At 38.7% G+C, this 18,051-nt stretch overlaps 1 protein-coding gene across 8 annotated transcripts in view; it reads left to right on the forward strand.

Annotated features, from left to right (window-relative positions):
* SATB1 (SATB homeobox 1) overlaps window positions 1-18,051 on the forward strand; it is a 98,923-nt gene that overhangs the window by 66,055 nt on the left and 14,817 nt on the right. For all 8 annotated transcript variants that reach the window (XM_081825864.1, XM_081825859.1, XM_081825872.1 and 5 more), the window contains one exon: window positions 1,689-1,844. In XM_081825864.1, the coding sequence (XP_081681990.1) occupies window positions 1,689-1,844 (156 nt within the window). The remainder of the gene's footprint in view (window positions 1-1,688; window positions 1,845-18,051) is intronic.

Below are 18,051 nucleotides of genomic sequence, written 5' to 3' on the forward strand. Positions count from 1 at the left end.
TCCTAAAGTGGTATTTAGCAGATTATTGCTTCAAAGCCCTGTGTATGTTCTTAGTGGCCTCCAGTCCTTAATATTACCTCCGTGAGTGCCCTTGCTTTCTGGAGCCACAGAGCTAGAAGGGGGACTCTGGAAATCGAGCCTACACACTTGCCATCACTGTCTCCAGCTTAGAGTTTAGCAGTGGCAAGTGACACTTTCTGTGTCTTCACTTGGGCCTGTGGTGCACTCATTTCACAGCATTTTCCTTTCAGTGCTTAGAAGGGTAGTGTCCAGGTGGAAAGCTCTAGCTGCCTCCTCCAGATAAGCAAGAGGTGAGTTATTTTGCTAGTTGGCTAGAAGTTAGAAGGCATGTTTTAAAGACTCCTGTTCACTCTCTTAAGTGCAGAGGATCGAATTCCTTAGGATAACCTCTGCCCGTCTTTTGATACCAAATATTAGGGGGAGAATGAAGTAGACCCAAAAGACTTGTAGCGTGACTAAAAGGGTGTATCATTTCATGACAAAAGAAATCCTTCATTTATTCCAAAATGGACTTCATTTTCTATTGCTCATTGTATATGCAAACAGAAACCTGGGTTCTGGAAAGGATCCTAAGAAATGTGGTCCACAGTGAATCATCTGGCTGGGAGAAACAGGGTCCTGAATCTGTGGTAACTTTTCGTTTACATTTTCACCAATTTCCTAGTGAAAAAGCAACTACATAGTTCATGCGTATATTTTCCAGGCTGGTTCACATAACTGCATAATAAAAATTAAATTTGGAGTTTTAAAAATTAATAACAGTATCAAGACATTTTGAGGGTGAGATTTTATTTTTACCTCAAAATTTTGTGTCATTTTACTGCTGATACCTGCTTATCATTATTACCAAAGGCATTGATACTAATTTTTCACTCAAGATTATTCATTTTGAATATATTTATAAAGTCACTGATTATATAATTTGTGTAACTTGCAGTAATGTTCTGTTAAATATTGTGAAACATTTTCTTATTGTCTGGTTCCACAAGTCAAAAGGAAATAGTTATGTACAGGGGTGCCAGGAAAAGATGAAATAATTATACAGAACAGCTTGGACATGCACGTGTAAAATGCAACCAGCCTTTATGATAATTAAGCAAGGCACTCTACCTGTTTCATGGATGGATAGAAGATTTAAATATGCAGCTCTGCAAATGGCTTTGTTACGGAAGATTTTTTAAATGAAACATAAGAGGAACAGGCATAAAAAAAGAGTCTAAAATTAAAAAGGCCATAGTATGTAATAGCTATTAGTGATGCAATTGTCTGTTAGGCACTGGGCACCCAGTGAAGATACAGCACTGGGCATTATGATTTTAATTGTGAATTTCCTTTGTTAGAATTGCAATGGACAGTAATTGGGAAACAGTTTAGGGTTTTCAAGTCTTTGAAACTATTCTGTTTTCCAGAAAACTTACTTTATGGCGTTCTAATTCCTGTTTGTCAGCTGGCAGTGGCTCTTATCATAGATGCAATCACCTGTGACAATGTGACTTTCTTAACTTAAGCAATCTGATCTCGGGGTAATAACTAATGTTGAATGACTGCACTGTTGCTCACCTGGATCATAAAAGGAGCAACAGTGTCCAGTTTGGATGCCGAGCCTGAAAAGCTTCAAAACAATTTGGCCAATGAAAAATGACAGTCACGTTCAAAATGTTTTGTAGGTGAAAACAGCTACTATTGCCACTGAGAGGAATGGGAAACCAGAGAACAATACCATGAACATTAATGCTTCCATTTATGATGAGATTCAGCAGGAAATGAAGCGCGCTAAAGTGTCCCAAGCACTGTTTGCAAAGGTTGCAGCAACCAAAAGCCAGGTAAGAACCTTGGTGAGGCACTGAGAATGTTGATCTGCGATGCCTGTGAAAATTTCATTCAGAGGGGTGTCTGTTTGCAATGTGGACCTGCATCGCATCACTGAGAGGGCAAGGTCTCCAGGATCCTTGACAGAGCTCTGTGATGAAACAAAGTGTCGTTCAGATTCAGGGAGTAGATGCGTGGTTTTGTTTCCTCCAACACCCACTCTCCAGACCAGGGATTTCTCAGGAAATCTCGGGTCAGTTAATAGTTGTTTTCAGAAGAGTATCGTAATGTATAGGCAGTTTCTCAACGTGGTCTTTTGTACTGGTACAAGTAACTTGAATTACTATTGTTTCATTATTGTTCAGATGACCTTAATTTCCATCCTAAAAGACTACAAACGTAATAGTTTCTTCTGTTCCAACTCAGGCATCCACAACTATTAGGTACACTTACTAAAACAAACTAGCGCGCCCGCCACACGTATCTTTGCACATTAATGACCTTAGTTTTTCCAGAGATGGCACGATATATAAGCCATACAAATTGAATTACAGTTAGAAAACCTGTCCAAATCTGATGAATTATAAATGAATAGACTTGAATCGGAAAAGTTACAAGTCCCTACCAAACAAGATAAAAACATAACAAAGGAGAGATAATGCAGTCCTTTATCAGTGTAATGTTCATATATTGAAAATTTATGCTCATCAAAAGCAGCAGGGTCATCTATAGGAACAAATTTATAGTTACTTATAAAGCCTCGTTCAAAACCAAGAATGCTTTTTAAAGGACCAGAAGAATACTAAACTGTCTTCCCCTTCCAACAATAGTTGGTAACATTATCAAGGTGGGAATTTAGAGGCAGTCAAGGGCTCAGGTGAGATTTTAACAACTTGCGATTTTAAACAAATATATTTTCCCTATCATTAATGAACTCTCCTTTATAAAAGAGCCTGGCTGCCGTCAACTTCTGATAAAAATAGTTCTGAGAGTATTTACAATATGCTGCATTTACTATACCATACTTTTTTTTAAACTCTTCCTAAAATTTTTCTCTACCGGCGTTAATGGTGGTGCTTGATAGGGGTTTTGCTTTAGAAAAGGTTGTTCTTAAGTTATAGGCTGGATGAAATACTTAAGGGATATCTTGGAAATGTTATATAAAAATGATTAAGCTCAAGCTGTGGACTGTAAAAATTATAGCTTTATAGGCCACATGCCTGCCTACCCTTCAATCACTGTCAAAGTGATAATTTCTACAATAATATGTTTCTTTTATTGTGAGATTCTAAACATCAAGTGCTGTTTAAACATTAAACTGAATTGTTTATGTTAGTGCTGTACTCAGTGTGTCATACATCAGGCCACCGTAATCTCTCATGGAATGTAAAATTCTGTCATGAATCATGGCTTGTATATCGGAAATTACTGTAATTTTGATTGGAAATTACAGGGCTCTTGAAATGTTTCTAATTATGATAGAATGTTAGAGCCGCTTCAAACCTGTGTGCTTCTTCAGATGTCTTCATTTACATGCCAAGACTATGCATTAAGGAGAAATGTCCTGCTCTCACTTTGCCCCTCACCCACCCACCCTGCACATTCTTGTTTTGGCTATTTAGTCTAATTATGATGAGGATCTCGTATTCAAATGTATATTATCTTGCCTTTCTTTCTGATCCTGCATCTTTTCGGACCTGTCCAATTAAATTTATCAAGAGTAACAGACTGTATTGTTACGGAGCCAAACACTTTCTCCAAATCCCAAAAATAGATAAACAGAGAAACTAGACATGTATTATTGTAATAAGGGTCAGCCTTAAAACGAACAAAAATAAATATGAAAACTTTTCGATAACTGTCATTTAGTTGCTTGTCATCTGTCACTTAATCCAATGACATAGTTCCTGCCTCCCCATCTCCTTTCTGACTATAGCATAGCTCCTTTCAGTTAGCAGCCCCTTTGCTATACCTTCATTCTTTCTTTCTTTTAAATGATACCCCCAAATCTGCCCACCTGGCCTGAGTTACTGATTTGGGAACTGTTTAGACAGTGGCAACAATTGGTTGGTAATGTCATGTGAATGATGTTCTGGTGAGTTTTTTAAATTTGCTTGCTGTTTGCACCCCTGTCCTACAAAACTCCCCATGAGTCTCTTTCAGCAGTGTCGACTGGCAGCTTCTATGTCCCTGCCAGGATGGTGTGTTTCCCAGAACCCCTAAAGCTGTAGCTAATCCCCTCATTACTGATTGAGAGAATCCAAGGAGCCAGTTGTTGGCAGTGGGGTCAAGCATATTGGTAACTTTCATTCTTTCAGATGGTTATTCCTAACTATTAATATCCTGTAACTTCCTAGCAGAGGATTTTTGTACTTTTCCCTTTGTCATTCAGTTTAGGTGTGAGCACTACCCGCAGTATGAAAATATGTAGAAAGATAGATGATTACTTAAAAATAAGCAGTCTAAAAAGTGTATATGTCACTGAGAGAAGAAGTCAGACTTAACAAGGGAAAGTAGTCACTGTTTAATTTCTGTTCTGCCATGATTTTTGTGAAGGAAACAGAACTAGCAAACAAACCAAAAAAAAAAAAAAAAAAAGATCTTCAAATCAGACTGACCTTTTCGCGGTCAAAATTTTTAACTTCTAAAAGAGTTATTTACTTCTGAGATGTATGTGCCCCAGCTTGTCAGTGTGAGGCAGAGGTCACTGAAAATGAAGCGTGTATGAAGAGGGATGAGCTGGAGTCACTTTTATCTCATCCCGTCTCGCTCCATCTGCTTCTGGTCCTCTGAGTTGGCTTACTGTCCAGCGCCATCTTTGTGCTAGACCCCACTGTGCATTATGTATGACCTACATTTAATTCTCAGAGTAACCTTTGGAGCTAGCCTTGTTTTCCTCATTTTATACACGAGAGTCACCAGACTCACAAATGGTAGAGCCAACCCCAGTCTCTCAGTTCTCTTCCTCTGTCCTCCTATTTTAGTATTTCCTCAGGGTTCTAGGAGGAAATACTAAATACCCTGCTCCGGGAAAGAGGCATTAGGGGAATTGGACTAACTGATCGAGGAAACGGCTGGAGCTTTCCTTTCTTTATTGACATTTTCATGGAATACGGGTTCTTATCAGCATAGGGTCCTAGGAATCCAGGCTTTTTCATGTCCAGTCGGGCTGAGGGGAGATACATGGTAGAGGACTCCAAGTAGGCTATGGTCCTGTCTGTATCACGGTGTTACAATACTGAGAAATTATTTAACCTTTTTGAGCCCAAGATTCTTGGGAGAAGATCATATGCTATAATAGATGCAGAAGAGCTTTTAAATTATACAGCACTCTACACAAATGGATAACGTCTTATAATGTGCCAAGCAAGAGGCTCAGACCTCTACACGGAGTGACTTATTTATTATCTCTGTATTTATCTCAAATACTTTTCATTTTAGACTAAAAGGTAAAGCTTTAGGTAGGTATCCTGTGTGGCAGGCAGCATAATCATTTTTTTAAAGTTTCTATAGTCCCAGAATGTTATGAAACCAGACACATCATAGTCGTGCTATGTACTGACTAATGCACGAAGTATTTTCAGTAAAAGAAACCAAGTCTGTGGATTCCACCATTTCACATGTATTCTATCTTCTCTTTGATGAGTAATAGAAATGAGATTGTTTTTAACTCTAATAGAAATATCTGAATAAAATATGCAAGTAAAAACTGAAGGTAGGCTACTTTTTGTGCTTGGGTAGGAAAGCAGGCTAATGCAAACTTTAAAAAGATGATCTGCTTTAAACATAATGTGAATAGCTACAAATGAATACACTTTATATTCCGGGTATTCAAATAAGCAGCAGTTTTTCCAAGTGAATCATATTGGAATTTTATCAAACATTTAGTCTGATAACATTCAAATAATTATGAGAGCAGAATTCACTAATTTTACTGTTTAAAAAAAAATAGTTGATTTGGGTAATAACCATTACGGTATCAAGGTTCAGTTACTGTTCATTGGTTATAGTGTTTTCATATGGGAGATGGAAATGGAATTTTTTCCTTAATGGTGGCAGATGTTGGAATCTAATTTTATTCCACAGCAAACCTCCTGAGAGCTCTGAGACTTAAGGTGTATGTCCAGCAAGGGGACATTAGCCGCGCCATAGGCCTCGCCTTGTACATTGAATTGTTACATTGATTTTCATGTCTGCAGAGTGGAGCTTGCAGATACAGTAATGTGGAGTAAAGGGCTTTGACGGAGCGGCGCCGCATCACCACTTGTGTTTAGAAAATGATTTCTCTCTACTGCTTTATTGAACAGGGTATTTCTTTTAGGTAAAGTGACTAGATGATGAAAATTCTATTTGACTGAACATGACTGAATATAATCTTTGGCAGTCTCTATCCCACCAGTCCCCTAGAGTTACAGAACTCTGGATGCTACTACTTCAGCTACTGGATAGGTATGGTTTTAGTGCTTTAAAAAAAAAAAAAAGTGGCTTTTGCCTCTGCAAAGATAGCACAACCAGTGGAAGAGAGCAAATAATTTAAAGGCTTTTGCTTTTTTCCATTCCCCTTTCAGACACTTTTGTCACTGAGATTCAAAGCCTTTAGTGAGAGGGAGAGAAGAGCAGGGGGCAGAAGAGAGAAGGAAGCTTTGGTGCATCTTTTTGGCCTTTGGGTTTGGAAATTCTGCCATGGTGATTGGAATGTCTTAAATACAAGTAAGATGATACATCACGGATCAGTGGGGCTAGAAATGGGGCAAAAAAATGTAATTTTCATTGCCGGGAACAGGAATGTATCGTGACAAAACCCAGGGAAAAAAATCACGGAACCATGATGGCACTCTGTACTCCAGCATGTTAGCGAAGGCATCTTTTATTGTTTAGAATTAAATTACACTTCAGGGAAACTACACTTTGAAGCGCTGTGCTGATTCATTCTTTTGGAATGTTCATGCAGCAGACTTTGCTGCAACAGGATTTCACCTGTGTAGCCTCCTAGGGAAGACACAGAGGAGACCCCTGCAGATGTGAGAGTCACTGTTTCTGTTATTTCTCGTGCCACCTCCTTTTCTGGGAGTCTGTGGGACAATCTTAACATACTGTCTTCATCGCCCCTTCTCGGGCAAATCAAGTTTTCTTCAGGGAGGTTCTGGGGACTCTACACATTTTCCATCTTTACACACTCTCTTTATACACCCTGCATCTAGTGCTTTATTTTATTAATTTTTTTTTTTAACTGGGTAGAGGTGACTCTGTGGAGATGCAGCTTAGATTTCCCTGAATTGGCTTCCCTGGGGGAGGAAGGGCCAGAGAAGTACTTTTGAGGGGTGAGCAAGAAGAGAAGCAAGACAACCCCACAACCCCGGGTATAACCACGTCGGCAACCTGCCCATATGCACTTTAACACCCATGTGGGAGGCCCCTGTGCTGCATTCTTGAATAAGAAGGATGTGGAGTTCCATCAGTCTCTTGTTTTAGGTAGCCAGTGTTGGTAACTACCTCAATATCTCTTATGTCTTAATACTGGAAATCCATACTGGACTTAATTTTCTAAAATGCAGACCCATCTTTATATTTCCAGTTGGTTGCTAAACAGGACTGTTGAAATCAATGATTTTAAATACACAAATATTGACATACTCTAACAGTTTAAAAGGTACGTAATTGTTACACAGTGTTTTAAGAAAAGCTAGTTAAATTTGTGGATGTGAATATCAGCCTGTCTACATTTTAAAGACAAGCCTATGTTTTATAAATCTAGGGTTTGATCAAGGAGGTCCAGAATTATTAAGTAGAACACTTACTTGCTCATTATATTTTGGGCTAGAAAATCATGTAAAAGGATGTTTTTCCTTCTATATACTTGATGTTTATCTATTTTAAACAAGTTGAACAGAAGGTTTTCAGTTACCTTATTGCCACTTTCAAATCACTTAAAATTTTCACTCTTTTCCCTTAAATTTAAAATTAATTCCTTAACATCATATAAATACATTTTCTTCATTGACCCACTTAATAAGTTAACTGTTACAAATACAGTCATAATTCATTAAGCCCATTTTCTCCATCTTGAGAAAATGTCTCAAAATTTTAGACAGTATTTGAAAGGAATCAGTTGGTGAATATTGGGCCAGCTCTTTATTATTATTTTTTTTTAATTTTTTTCAAAAGGCTTTTGGTTTTTTCTTTTTTTTTTTTTTAAGATTTTATTTATTTATTTGACAGAGAGAGATCACAAGTAGGCAGACAGGCGGAGGGAGAGGGAGAAGCAGGCTCTGCTGAGCAGAGAGCCCAATGTGGGGCTCGATCCCAGGACCCTGGGATCATGACCTGAGCCGAAGGCAGACACTTAACCGAATGAGCCACCCAGGCGCCCCTGGGCCATCTGTTTAAAGATGATCATCGTATGAGGAAGTCCAAGGAAGGTTACCACAAGAGTGGGCCACTTGAAAGTATCTCAGCATACACGTTCTAAAGCATGAGTATACCAATTATGCATCTGTAGAATCTGCTTTAATCTGAAGCCACCTTTTGTCCTAAAATGTTAGGGTAAAGTTGAAAAGTGTGGACGAAGAATATTCTGTGGAAGTTCATCTTTCTGGAAGCTCTTCCATGATACGATCAGTTTTGACAGGTGACGAGTGAGTTCTTCGCGACAGGCTCAGGCATCCATAGAATGGGAGCAGGGAAGAGAGCAGCAAGCCCGTGGGATTTAACTTTTAACAGCAGTCGGTCCTCAAATGGAATGTAACTTGCCTAAACTTAGCACGTAACTGTTAACACTGATAGAATCCTTCAACAGACTACCAAGTTGAAAGGAAAAGTGTTTTCTCAGAAGTCTCCACAGTTGTCTTTTATGTTTTGGGTAGTAAAGGTAGGTTTTATTTTAGCTTTATCTCCTTTTTTCCTCATATGAGAAATGAAAATAAAGGCCCTGTGAAATGAATGAAGTATGAAAATGCATTTATGTAAAATAACAATAGAAAAATAGATCTGGAAGAAACTGCATCATTAAAATTTCACATCAGTGAAAGGTGCTAAGAGAAGGATGGAAGAAGTTACGTTGCTAATACAAATCTCAGGTGGATTTTTTTCTGCTCTGCCAGAATACTTTCAGTATCTTAAAAAGTAACCTTTAAGATTATTCATTTTTATAAGTATAGTTGTTAAGCTTTTACACATGCGATTCTTTTGCATGACAAAACAACAGTGTGATAGACCACTCCTGTAAAAATAAATGTATATATTTTAGAGATTAGCAGAAATATAGCCATCCTGTAATTTATCATGAAATACCTTGTAAAAATACAAGTTCCATCCTCTTGTGGAGTTGCCATACAATTGTTAAATTGATGAAGTTGTCTTTTTTCTAAGTCTTAATCTACTTCTGTTGTATGTTAATAGAGAATCTGTTCTCCTTTGATTGCTTGATTCAACAGCTCCAGTTGCCTTTGTGTATATTTTTTAACAATTCCCTTTTCAACCAGTATGCTTCAGGAATTGGGCTTAAACACACTGTTTCATAAACTGCCAGCCTCCTCGGCCGCCTCAGTGCCTCTGATTCTGTAAATCAGATCATAGGCAGCATGCTGTCATATAATAAGGTGTCTGATCCTTATTACCAGTTTGTTGATGCACAGACTCCTTCAAATTGACCATTGCAACACATGGTTTCCCCTGAAACTAGCTGTGATAATTAGCGTGGTTCTAATGAGACAGAATGTCACTGATCTTGTGCTGAACTGTCGAGTATCGGTGCTACGGATGGGAACTGTCAGAGCCTGCCATCTGTGACAGCTCTTGGCATATTCCAGTGGCAAGGTAGAGCATGCTCAATAGAGTATTTTCAAACAAATGGCCCTTTTCTTGATGAGGGCTCTGTGTTCTGCTCAACTGGAAGAATGTTTGCCCCAACTTTGGCCTACGCTGCACCCATTCTGAGATCCAAATGCGAATAAAATTTTAAATCTCTGTTCTGTGTTATATAAGAGAAGAATCTTTGTTTAGCAGGTGAATTTTAAGTGGCATTCCTTCCCCTGATTTTTGACTCTCCCAGTTGCCCCATGTTGTCAGTGAACAGTCAAGCATTTACGATACTCTTCCCAATTTTAAAATTGCCTTGTTTAAAAGAGATTTGCTGGGAGTTGGGATGGCTCTTGGTGATGAAGCAGTCTGATTTGATGGAGAGGAAAGGGGAAACGAAAGAAACAGCCCCGAACGTGTATAGAAATACCCAAGCTGAATAGAAGAATTAAAATGGACAGAACATTTAGGCTCCAGAGAGAAGTAGAGATTTTTTGCTAGAGTAGAAGTCCAGCGCTGCTTATCATTCCAAAATATGCTTTGTTGCTTTTTATTTCCTCCTCTCTGGCAGACCACACAGGGCTTGTTCTGAAGAACATTTTCACTAATCTGATCAGGCAGCCAAATACGCCGGGAAAACTGCTTTAATGATCCCACTAATTACCTCAAGTCAATATGAACTGTATTATTAGACTGAGGGAAAATATTCCATTAGGTCTCCCCCTTGGGAGTTTCTCCGCTTTGTGATGTCACTGAAGCCTTCACCCTCTCGCTTGTAATTAATTTTATTTACACACGCAGGCACGCACAAGGTCACACCTGCACAACCGGCGCTGGCCAGGGAGCTCGTGGCACTCCGGCTTAATCAGATCTGTCATAATTACCATTCTGCATGTTTCTGACACACGCTGTGAAATATTTCAATTTAACTGCTGCTACCAGCACAAGCAGATGTAGTGCGAGTGTGGCTGCATGGGAAATATTATTCCTCAGGATAAACTCTCTCCTCCTCCTTTTTCCTCCCCCCCCCCTTACAGCTAATGTGGCACAGAAGCTGATGTATCCTGTAAATCTTGAATGCAGCGCTAGATTGATAACAGGCGATTAGACAGTTTAACCACAAACAGCTTGTTCATTTTTCACAAATGAAAACCACATGTGGTGTAACTAAAATTTCAGGCCCTTTTTTTTTTTTAGAGTTGGGGTATGTCTGTGCGTTGAAGATGTGCTTAAATAAAAATAAAATGCAATGAAGAGAAGTTAAGTGTCTATAAAAATGGAGAAGTTGCCTAGTCTTTTCCAGGTTATTTTATCAAAATCCTTATCAAATCCCATTTTTGCCACTTTCACCAAAACTCGAATGAGAGAAAGATTCTCCGTTGGACTTTCCGTTATTTTCCGTAAGATTTATTTTGGTTGGGAGAGATAATATCCCTCTGGTCTGTCCCTTTTTTTTTTTCAGTGCCAGACCTTTTATTTGAACAGGAGTTCTGAAAGAATATTTTACTGTTGGGCATGTATAGTTTTTTAAAGGTCAGTCTCCCTATTTTTTAAAATGAAAAGTTGTTAGTTTAGGCTTTATGGTTCTATCCCAGACAATTCAAAAACAAAATGGACCCAATCAGGAAATTTATTCCTTAGAGACGTTTGTTGATACGCAGAATCAATCTGAAAGGTAGAGTTCAAAACAGTGAATTCTGCTTCCATAGAAATTTTGGAGATAACCTGGCAGAAAGTATACGCTTACTGGGTTACCATATAAGGCCAGAGTTATCCCCAGTCTCAGAAGAATCCAGCCATAAAGAAATTAAAGTACTGGAGCCATAAGAAGGCAAATAAGCTGGTAGAAAACTAAGATTAAGAGAGGAGAAAGAAATAGGATCAGTGGTGATTTAGAGCTGTACCTCTAGAGAAGGTTCACCACAATCCAGTTTAGCGAACATTTAAAACCATAGCTGTAGCCTAGTTAAATGTCTTTTAATGCCAAATAAAATACACTCCTTTTCTTTTATCTTTATTTTTGTTTTACTACTTCAGTTATGAACCTCTCTTGGGAGCTTCCTAGGATTCTGTGGTGATTCCTGTTAAATGATAAGAGGTGCCATTTCCCATAGACTAGTGGGTTTTTTACCCTGTTCCCTTAGTTTATTCATTTCCCCCCTTCCTTGGTTATTTTCTTACATAAAAAAAAAAAAAAAACAAAAAAAAACAACCAAACAAAAAAAACTTCACTTCCCAAGTTTTTCACCAGAACTTTCTTTTCCTTTACCCTGGCTGTTTTCTCTGTGTTTTGGGTTTGCTCCAGGATATCTTACAAATTTGAAATTTAATATTTTTCTGCCTCTTCATGCTTTCTTCTGGCTGGAATATCACTTTAGAGAAAAAAAAGTTGTTTGCCTTTTCGTTAGAACCCTTCTCCCATCTCAGATGCTAAGCAGTTCACACAGTTAATACCAAATTATTAGGTCAGTTGCTTCTCACATTCTTCATCTGCCTCTATAGTCATTTTGCAAGATGCAGATATTGTGGAAGATTTGATTCAACCCCCACCTCAGCGATCTGTCACAACACTATTTCCTGTTGAATACAGATGTCCCCTCAGAACCCTTCTTAACACAAAGGTGAAGGCACCGGTCACTGATCATTAGCTCAGCCCACCGCTGCTTCAGTCACTTGTATTTTAGGATTCCCAAGAAGAGGTTTGATATACAAAGCATAGGTGTATGGGGATGAGTCCAAGAAATAAGAAAAGTGGAGGTAAAAAAAAAAAAAAACCAACAAAAACCCTATACATTATGATGTCATTGCTACTGCCTTTGCTTTAATGACCTGGAAGTTTTTGCACAGCTACTTCAAGATATGTTAGTGATAAGCCAGCATGCAAATTGAATCACTTCTTGCAGTCATTGGTAGAGCTCACCACAGAAAGGAAACTTAACTTACTCCTTAGCAAGTCAAAGATTTCATTAACATTCTGAAAAATCATCCACTAGTTTACCATGTTTGCAAACTTTCGTTTTTGTGTGTTAGAATTTCTTTGTTCCCAGCACACCTGTTGATACAAAAGGGAACAGGAAGGAGAGGAAAAAAAAAAGAGTTACTGTTTAGGGATTGCCATGGTATGTACAGAGTCTGATAATATTCAATATTTTGAGTATGAGGGAAGAGCATATCTTTTCATTTCATTAAATTTAATTAGACTACAAGAATCCCATTGTTCAAAAAAAGATTATCATTTTCTTTATGGACCCCGCTGGATCCCTGTCTAATAAAAGGACAGTTTTCATGTATCTGGTGACAAATCATAGTTGAAGATCCAGGAGAAAGTAGTTCAGGAAACTTTATCCTGCCCAACTCAGTCCACTTCCTTAGCACTGTGCAGTTGTTCTTCTGCAATGTTCTTGGATCCTCATGAAAATGTACAGGAAGGAGAATTGGCTATTTGCCATTTTCTTTTGGACCCGCCGTTTGCATTTTTCGTTGTTGAAATCATCAATATCATTTAGAGTGTAGCTCACCTTTGTATTCCGAAGCTGACAGGAATGGGAGGGCATGTTCCTGAATGTCTGTGTCAGATAAAAAATAAGGTAATGGTAGCTAATTGACAAACTCACAGATGGTTTATATAACAATTTGGACATAAACTTCATCTTTCAGAGAAAGCATTGAGGATTGCAAAGAGTGGTGATCCCAGTTCCACCGCTCTCATGCTGTGTAGCCCCAGGCAAGTCGTTTAACATCTCAGGCTCTGCACTTCCCCTTCAGGAAGGTAAAATAGGTTGGGTCAGGTTATGTCTAATGTCCCTTGCAGTTCCAGGTTCTGTGAGTTTGCTGCTGAAACAGGTGTACAAGTGTGAAAGGATGCTATTTTGATTGAAGGTACCAACGACAGGTGTGTTAGTCTGAAAATGAGTCACAGAGGAGGCAAGGTTTTGAATAATGAAAGGGCTTAGTTTGGGGGTTTGGACAGACCAAGTGCTATTTTGGGGTCTGTAGCCAAAAAGCATTCATAGGTGGGATATAGTGGGGAGAACTGATTGGGATCCAGTGTATGAACTTCATGTTATATAGTGTGAGATGAGCTGAAGGTTGATGTAAATGCGTCTGAGACTGGTTATTACACACCTGGATGACCTCTCTCTCATTATCAAGGACCTAGCAGAACCAGTACAGTGTAGAGATGAGATGAGCTCCATTTAGTTGGGGAATGGGCTTGGCTGAATATGCGGCGGGGCGGTGGTTGCCACAAAACAGTGTGACTTGAAGGGTTGCTAAAGAGTCTCCACCTTAAACACATTCTTCTGTTTGTTTTTTTAACTGATACCTGAAATTCTACCTTTAACATTTCACTATTTTTGGACTGGTATAAGTCTTGGGAAGGATGACACTTTAAAGAGAAAATAATAATTCTCGGTCCATGAGAAATCCTAGGTTTGGAAGAGGTTAGTGAAATAAGAAAAACGAGGCAGGGAATGACAGCTCAGTTGAAGGAATATCCTGAACCCCATATTTGCAAGTTCATAAATTGGTACCTGTAGCATTTAATAGCTGCTGAGGACTGCCCATTCCCAAATGTCTCCTTTAAATGTTTACCCATTTACTAATGGTACCAATACGAGTGCTACTTGTTAGGGTGCTACTTGGCTGGTTCATTGATGGAGTATTTGGTGGTTTAAATGAAATGCAGATTAGCTAAAAATAAATTACTTTCAATAAGGTCAAGGAAGTGAAGGCTGTGAATAAAATATACATTCACAAACAGACAAATGCTGTTAGGAAATCCAGCTCAGTCCAATCCAAGCTGTTACTGTCTAAATTGCCTTCTTTCTTCCTGGCTTGCAATTAATTTTTGCTTGTGTGTTTGGAGATTGGGGGAAGGGTAATAGCCTAATGGGTAATGATTTTATTTTAGTATTTTGATTAAAGAGACTAAATAACTTGGACCCTGGATAACCATAAGGACTAAAGCCTTATCCATCAAGCTTAATTTCTAGACAGAAAGTTGCATTATATTTCTGGATAAATTTAGCTTTGTGTTACCTATAATATATAGTGAGGAGATGGTTGTGTGGGAGTTATTTTCTACCTATGCCCCCCCCTTACCATCTTCCTATTGACTTTTTTTCCTTTCTTTAACCCTCTACTTGACTAGACTCCTTCTGTCCTGTCCTCAGATCTTAAAGGCAAATACTTTAAAACCATTTGCACTTTGAAAAGTGGTGCTGAGAGCACGGACCATTATTTGATTACCTCTGGTTTCCTAACCTTTGCATAGCTCCCCACACCCCATGGCGTGCCCAGGTCACTGTTCTGTTCCTTTCCCTGCTGCCATCCTCTGTCTGCTCTGCTACCTTATCCCCTTCTGTTTGCGAAACCCAGGTGTCTTTGGAAAACCTCGTTAGTGTTCCTTTTCTGACAGAATTTCTCAAAGGATAATCTGCTAATCTTGTCTACCTTTACAGTTACTTGGATGGTATGAAGTTAACTAAATTAGAATATGGTTGCTTTATTCATGGTTGTAAACCCATTTTCTGAGTTTGTAATAAGACCAGGGAAAAACAGTGAGGTCCATATGTGCTAGTTCAATTGTTAATCAAAAATGTTTAAGCTGTCAAACTATTGTTTTATGAATGAATTCTCCTCCAGCACTGAAATAAATAAATCAAATAAAAGTCTTCCCCCATTTTCGCCAACTTGAGGATTGGGTAAGGGTGGGCATTCTTATCAACCATGGCACTATTGAGATGCCCTGATGGAAACCTGGGGCTCCTCAGGGCACAGTCTGGGAACCATCGTACTAGTGATTAACTATTTTCCTCCAGCCCATCCCTAACAGGCATGGTCCTTTAGTGGCAAACAACAACAACAAAAACAAAAAACAAAAAACAAAATCACCAAAAAACCCAGGAAATCTGTTTCATGAATCCATAAATACCAAAGTTTCCTAAACTACTTGGGGCTTATATAAGATAGTTCTAGAAAAATATTCGAAATATATGTGTGTATATACACACATGCATGTGGGGTGGTGGGAGTTCCTAACCTGTGGCCCACCTTCCCCCAAGGGGTCCGTGAATTTGGATAGAAAAAGAAATCTTTATTTTCATTAACATGTTACTGAAATTTGACATTTTATTCAATTATCAATATGGGCAATAAATCATAGTAGTATTAACATTAGGTATGAATTTGTCACCAGTAAAAATCACAAATATTTTCACATCACATTACGTTATTGCAGATACCTCAAAATATTATCTTTGCTCATCACTATAAAATTACAGTAGTTATCAGATCTGTTGTTAGAGCTCATTATTTAGTGTGTTAATAAAGAAGCATTTATATTACTATAGCACAAATTTTTGATAGCTGTATTTCAGCATAATTGGTTGTCTTCATAATCTTATGTATTTTATTTCAGGCACATAAAGACATTGTTCTGGAAAGGCATCATCTGTGGGCTTTACCAGCTTGCCAGAAGGGTCGATGGCACAAAAGAAATGAGATCAATGATTAGATCAATTAGATGTGGGGGGGAAAATTACGTATTTTTTCTAGTACATTAGCGGAACAATTCTTGAATTTACCAGGGAAATGTTTGTTATTACTTTATAGTATGCTTATTTTTCAAATGCCTTTCACTTCAGAGCACGTAAGCAAGGGTTAGAGTCATTGCAGTAACATTTAAAACAGCCGCAAAACCAGAAAGCTTATCGGCAGCCTTTTCTCCCAACATTCTGATGCCGCATACGGTGCAGGACTTTGTGAGAGAGGGAGGGCCTTTGCCCTTCGACTAGAGACTTTGTGTCAGGGAGCCTCACCTTTAATATCAGTTTCCATCTGAAGTGTAAGCTGTTCTTCCTCACTGGACTCTAAGTGCTGGCAGAAATGACTCCCTATTATCTCTGCCCCCACATTGGCTGGCACATAGATGGCACTTAATAATTATTTGTAGAAGGAAAAATGATTCAGAAGCATATTTCATCTGCTGTCAGTTTTGCCCTCACAAAACTCAGCACATTCCTGGACACCTGGGTGGCTCAGTCCTTAAGCGTCTGCCTTCGGCCCAGGTCATGGTCCCAGGGTCCTGGGATCGAGCCCCACGTCAGGCTCCCTGCTTCTCTCTCCCTCTCCCACTCCGCCTGCTGGTGTTCCCTCTCTGGCTGTCTCTCTCTGTCAAATAAATAAATAAAATCTTAAAAAAAAAAAAACCCAAAAAACTCAGCACATTCCTAAGGGAGTCCGGGTGGGAAGATGGAGAGCTCTCCTGTGCTCAGAAAGACAGAGTAGGGGCAGACTCCTGTCCTCTTCCTCCCAGGGCGCTCCCATAGCCTGCCTTCCCCAGGTATGAAACAGGATCAGTGGTCATGAGGAGTGACTGATATGGCCTGTGCAGAGAGCCCAGCCTCCCTTATCTCCCTTTATTGGTAAAATTATAACCCAGCCATTGTCACTGGGATCCACATGATGCTTCTAGAAATATTTATGCGTTCTTTTTTTGAAGTGTCCTTGTGAAGAGATTTGAGTCCCTCAGTTAAGCCAATTTCTGATTAGTAGGTTTGCATAATGGATAAAATGATGTGGGTTTTGGCCACAAAATGGGTGTTACTTTATCAGCAAAATCATAAGCAACTCGGGAGCTCATAATGACCCTGCCCGCTTAATTGTTCCTCTTAGGATATGAGTCCCATAACTTTTACAGTCCCCCAAATTGCCTCCCCCTGGTTTTAAAAATTCTTTGTTATCTCTCCTAGGATATCAGAGAGGAAAGATTTAAATTTTTAATTCCCAGCCCCTAAATATGCATAATGGGACGTATAGCTCATTCTAGCAGATATCTGCAGTGTTGAAAAGTTTCATATAAATCAATTAAAAATGCACTGGCAGAATTATTTGTTAAAATAACCTGCAGTAAGTTATTTCTGTAAGCCAGCAAACCACTGTATCAGGTAAATCGTCACCTAAAAATGATTCATTTTATAAGTTCAAATTTTTATAGTTCTTTTTTTCTTTGCACGTGGCATATGTGGAGATTCAGCAACATTTTTTTCTTGATATCTTCACAATTTTGAATAGAAAAATAAATACTGTAAAATTTTATTAGTGACTTTAGGAGGCAACATGTAAGAGATTTGCTTCATAACATTGCCATATAAGAGCACATATTTATTTGGATTGAGGGGTTTGGGAAAAGTGAAGTTTCCCATTAAGCTTCTTTAAACAATTGATGTATTTGCTTTTGACCAAAGCCTTTAATAGTGCTTCCCTGCCTCCTTAAACCTAGTAAGCTGAGCTCAGTTTGAATCTTATTTTTTGAAATGCAACATCATTATAAATGCAAGTTGTTGGACTTTGCTACAATACATGATATCCTCAGGAATAACGAGATGTGTACAGTTTCTTGCCCCTAACTAAAGGGTCCAG

This window comes from Leptonychotes weddellii, chromosome 1 (assembly GCF_054177405.1).
Source record: "Leptonychotes weddellii isolate Sample4059 chromosome 1, ASM5417740v2, whole genome shotgun sequence".
Lineage (NCBI taxonomy): Eukaryota > Metazoa > Chordata > Mammalia > Carnivora > Phocidae > Leptonychotes > Leptonychotes weddellii.